At 34.5% G+C, this 5,161-nt stretch overlaps 1 protein-coding gene across 4 annotated transcripts in view; it reads right to left on the bottom strand.

Annotated features, from left to right (window-relative positions):
• The window catches only part of LOC122817640 (FYN-binding protein 1-like), a 688,236-nt gene extending 685,099 nt beyond the window's left edge, over nt 1-3,137 (bottom strand). For 2 of the 4 annotated variants that reach the window (XM_044090698.1, XM_044090697.1), the window contains exon 1: nt 2,961-3,137. In XM_044090698.1, the coding sequence (XP_043946633.1) occupies nt 2,961-2,963 (3 nt within the window). In that variant the 5' untranslated portion in view covers nt 2,964-3,137. The remainder of the gene's footprint in view (nt 1-2,960) is intronic. The other 2 variants (XM_044090696.1, XM_044090695.1) reach the window with 2 other exon arrangements.
• Nucleotides 3,138-5,161: the final 2,024 nt, after the last annotated feature.

Below are 5,161 nucleotides of genomic sequence, written 5' to 3' on the forward strand. Positions count from 1 at the left end.
CCTTTGTGCCTCTGACCTATTTTTTGTACCCCTACATTACTCTAACTACCCTGCTGTACACTGCACTATACTTTCTGCAATACCCTAAATAACTACTATGTTCTAGATGTGTTTCATGCATCCTTTCAGGGTACTTGTTACCCCTGCAGTACTCAGTTACCTCTGCTGTTATCTAGGTAGCCCACCCTGCTTTGCATTCAATACCCTGCAGTACTGTAGATACTCCTCCAGTAAGGTAAGCACTACTGTTATAGTCCAGGTGCACTTTTTCTGCTCTGCTCTGTGTACTCAACCTAAAATCCAACTACCTTGGTTGTTTTATAAGTACTCCAGCTGTAATGTACATTTTTTCCTATTCTGCGTACTCTTGCTGTGCTGTAAGCATCTTTATTTTAGATACCCTTGCCTTAGTTCACATACCCTATCATATTCCAGCTATCCGATAGTTCCCACTGCTCAGCACATTTGCTTTAGTCTAGGTACCTGTGTTGTACTATTCACATTATGTGATGTAGTATAGCTCCCCCTACTGTGCAAGAGGTGTCCTTGCAATAACTAGACAATTTCTGATGTAATTCAGGTAGTCTTGCTGTATGCTATGTACCCTGGTGCACTCCAAGGAGATCTGTTATATCACAGATAATTGCACTATATACCTCCTTTCAGAACACAGAGTACTTGTACTATACTACATACCTCACAATAGTCCAGATTTTCACAGCATGACCAGATTTTTGACTCGTATTTGGTCTGTTCCTCAAAAAAAATGTGTGTTTTTCTGGTAATTCACTGGAGTAAAGTCAATCAAATAATGGTATACATTTCAGTTTCAGACTTCATATCCTTTAAAAAACTGCATGCTGACACAAATCCTGTTCTATCAACTTGTTAAGTTTATAAGAGCAATATTTAAAAGGTGTCCCTATTCATTTTGGTCTTTGTGTCCCCCTAAATTATTTTAGGCTTTGTCCAGATGTCTTGCACTAAGAAGTTGAGTTGTATGATGTCCTGTAATACTTATAATAAATGGAAGACCTGTACTGAACCCTTTGTGGTTTCTAGGTTCCCCTGTTCTGTCAACGAGATGCAACCAGTGTCTTTTAATTTTATTTTATTTGGTAGCAATCTCTTCTAAATGTACTTTTTACTATGTGTATGTACCTTAATGTTGTATGTCTCATATACCATGTGACAGCTTGCATAGTGCAGCCTGAAAATTAGCTATGCAGCCTACGTGAATAGTGTTTCCTAAAGAAGGACACGGATGTTTAAGTGTAAATCAGTCAACATAATGCCAGTGAATGAACAAACAAGGAAATAGCTAAAAGAAAGTATGCATTTTAGGAGCAAGGTTCATTTGAGCGATGACAAGCATTTGCAGACTGGCAACATTCATAACATTGGTTTAATTTGTTAGAACTTGTAGTGTAAAATTAAGCTACCCAGATGCATCAAATTTGTAAAGCCAAGAGATTAGTGAATATCCTGTGCATCCTAATAAAAAAAAATAAAAAAATTATATAAGGGGTGAAAAGACTGTCTTTATCTAGTGGTCATGCCACATTACAGACATTCTCTATACATTACCTGGGATACAAGGTAAGCTAAGTACAGAATGTTTGGCATCGTATCTGTTTGATATTTAAACATTAGAGACAGGACATCAATTTTATGTTGCAGAATATATGAGGCTTATTACTTGCTTTTAGATAAGAAAATGTGACTATTGCTCTTTTTCTGATCATGCATTAAAACCGTGTCATTGACAGCCATAATGGTGCAAGGTGCAGTTGTTATAAAACTTTTAATTCTTCTTCGCCTGTTCTTGTCCCAGGTAATAAGTAACCCATATCAATCTGAAGCACCTAGAAGTTAATATTTAGCAATTGCTCTGTGAGATCAGAATACACAGACCTTATAAAACAGAAAGATTTGCAGAACAAAGTAATGAGTTTAAACATTAAGTATCTGGATTCAGTTTAGTGTTCCAGTTAGTGACTATGCCTTCTTGTTTGGAATGAGTCCTGGTGACCATTTTCTTAGTCATGGGTTTGCTAGAGTGGTCCTGCATCACATGTACAAGTTAAATGGTCTGAAAACTTTTCTGAATACAGTGTTGTGCATCTGATAACCAGTGGGGAACAGATGGGGGTTTGAAAATACTACAGACATCTCTGAGCAATCTGGAAGCATTAGATAAGTACAGAAGTGCATCCTGAATATTCCAGAAGGTTTCATGTAAAAACAGGCTACACACAGATTTGTATTGAAACAATGAAGTTGCCTTGGTGTGACTGCCACAACCCATGTCAACACAGGATTATCATTAACAGTTTAGTCATTACAGCAGAAATCCCCATAAGTGGTTCTCGGTTCTGTTTGCCCTAAAGAATTTATTACAATTGCTGCATCATGAGTTCTTAACAAGATCTTTTGGTGTAGATAGCTACATATTACATTGTGTATATTATATATTGTGTGGAGCAACGTTTTATCAGTGCCTTCCCTAATCTGACCTCCTAACCCGGTCTACATGCCACAGATTTTGAAGTGGCTCTGATAATTAGTAGACATAACATCATAGTATACACTAGACACTGTGTATGTTACAATTATAAAATGCATTTTTTATATACTGAGTTAACTTACATGTGCAACAAGCATGATCAATAAAACTAAACATTACCACTATTATTATTATTATTTAGTTTTGGAAGATAGTCCCTTTGTATTCTGGAAACTAAAAGCATATCTAAGTGGTTCCAATGTCCTGGAATTTTTTCCTTTCAGAGTTGAGAATCTGCTTTACACTTTTGTTTTTCCTTCCTGTATGCTAACAGTCACTTGAGTTAAATGACAATGTTCTGTGACTGCGAACAAACATACTGAGCATCCTGTATTCAGGTAAAAGTTTGACTACAGTATTTGCTGTGTATTAAATTCATTTAGAAATTACTTACCATTTTAAATGTGCTTTTCTGATGCCTTTCCTTACATACCAATTATTTGAATGTTAAGTCATCCTTTCCAGATTAAAACCACACTTTCTCCAGGTTTAGCCCGTGTAGCATTTTGTTAGTTCTCCAAAGGAGTTTCACTGTCTAGAAGCCTAACTTCCCTATAACAAAAGATATAATGTGGCAGAGAGCTGATGTGCTGATTTCAGGAAATTGCTCAAGGCTTTGTTTACGTGTGAATGACTTTGCAGAGCCAGAATGTGCCTGCCTACACTCCCGTATTACAGGTGGATTCTTCAATGCCTTCAAAGTATAGTGCTGTGCAGAACCAGAATAAAACAAAGTGTAAACTTTGTCACAGTTTCAGAAATATGAAACATAAACATATATACAGTATGTATATCAAATAAATATTTACATAGTCAAAGCTTAAAGTGGAGAAACAATTCTAAAAACCAACATTACAAAACCAACTATTTACATAGGATGTCTATACTTGAAAAACTTTTGTTTTCTTGAATGTATCTTTGAATAAGATTATAATTTATTAGTCTTCTGTTCCCAGCACTTGATTTAGTTTCTGCCAGGCAATGCTTAAGGAAGTAGGTCATTCTGTTCTTTCCTTGATTGTTTTCAATTCCAACTGTGAGACTGATAAACTTAAAACCATGTTCGTGAAATGTTTAAAATTGGGAGGAGTTGCAGCTTTCCAGTTCTAGGTAATATTTTTCCTTGCAATAGCAAGGAGAGTCTACAAAATTACATATTTTTGCCTTGGAGCACAAGACGGCACAGATGTATTGAACAAAACTAGCGATTTTGTAAGTTGGAAATTATCAGTGAACAGTGCCTGTAACAAATACTTAATACTTTCCCAATATTGTTTAAGTAACTGGCATTAATAGAACATGTTGCCAATTGGCTATGGATAGTGATTTACACCTCAATCATTGATTTTTTTAATTATATATTAGTTCTAATATGTGTGGTGTTAAGTATGTTCTATGTATAAATTGCCATGTGAAAAGTTGCCAATATAATGATAAAGATGTTAGTTTTGGAGATGTAAGAATTAGTTTTTTATCTTTATCATCTGGCATTTTACCATTAACTGTTTCATAGTATTTCCATATATGTTGTTTATTGTGAACTCTTGTTTCTTTAACTAATTTGTACAATACTGATAAAATTCCTTTCCCATTTGTGGGAAATTCCATCAGTGTTATTAACTGCTCTATGAACTTAGGAACCTTGTTCCAAACAGACTTCTGCATTATTGCCTGTTGGTTTAACTCATACAAAAATGGAATAAGCTATTTTTTACAATGGAGGAAAGACTATATATAATTAAAATTATTATATTCCCGAAAAGTCTCTATTTTATACATGCTTGCTCACTACCCCCACCTAAATCATATTTGAAACAACTTGAAGTGTTAATAATGGAATTCTTATGGTACCCTAAAAAACCTAGAGTTGCCCTAAGACATAATTTTGACAAATGGGAAGAAGGTAGAATAGGCTTACCAAATTTAGAAGGATATATACAATCGTTAGCTTTAAAAACAGTTTCTCTATGGTTAAACTAAGAATATACTTCCAAATGGAAACTAGTACATGAAAGAAATATGGTTAAAAAACACTCATGATACAATAAATAAACATATGGAAATGTACCGAATAGCTTACTTTGGTTATTGAAGGAATATACTGTATGGCAACAGGGAGACACAAAAATATAAATTCTAAATACATTATCAGCACCCTGAAGTCTTTTATGCACTTTGTAAACAAAAATCCGGATATAAAAGCATGGTCTTTTTTCATATTCCCAATGGCATATACACAAAATAATATTATAACTCAGGACTCGGTAGCAGTTAAAACACTTAGTCTTAGTCTAATTTACTGGCATCAGTTGAGAAACACTAATAAAGTACTAATGACAAAGCAAATTATTAGTGAGTTCAACCTTGAAAATAACGTGGTTATTATTTGCTTTTGTTGACTGGGTTAGTCCATCTGGGCCAAATGACACATTTTCAGTGGAGATCCGAGGAAAAAAGTTCCATACAAAACAAGAATACAATAAGTTAACTATGCAAGAAATATTAACACGCTAAAATGACAGATATACATGCAATATACAAATGAGCAAATACAAAATGGAGAAAAAATTCAGAAGATAACTGAATACAAAAGTT

The sequence above is a fragment of the Protopterus annectens genome, chromosome 13.part0 (assembly GCF_019279795.1).
Source record: "Protopterus annectens isolate FY-2018-M chromosome 13.part0, PAN1.0, whole genome shotgun sequence".
In the NCBI taxonomy this organism is placed as follows: domain Eukaryota; kingdom Metazoa; phylum Chordata; order Ceratodontiformes; family Protopteridae; genus Protopterus; species Protopterus annectens.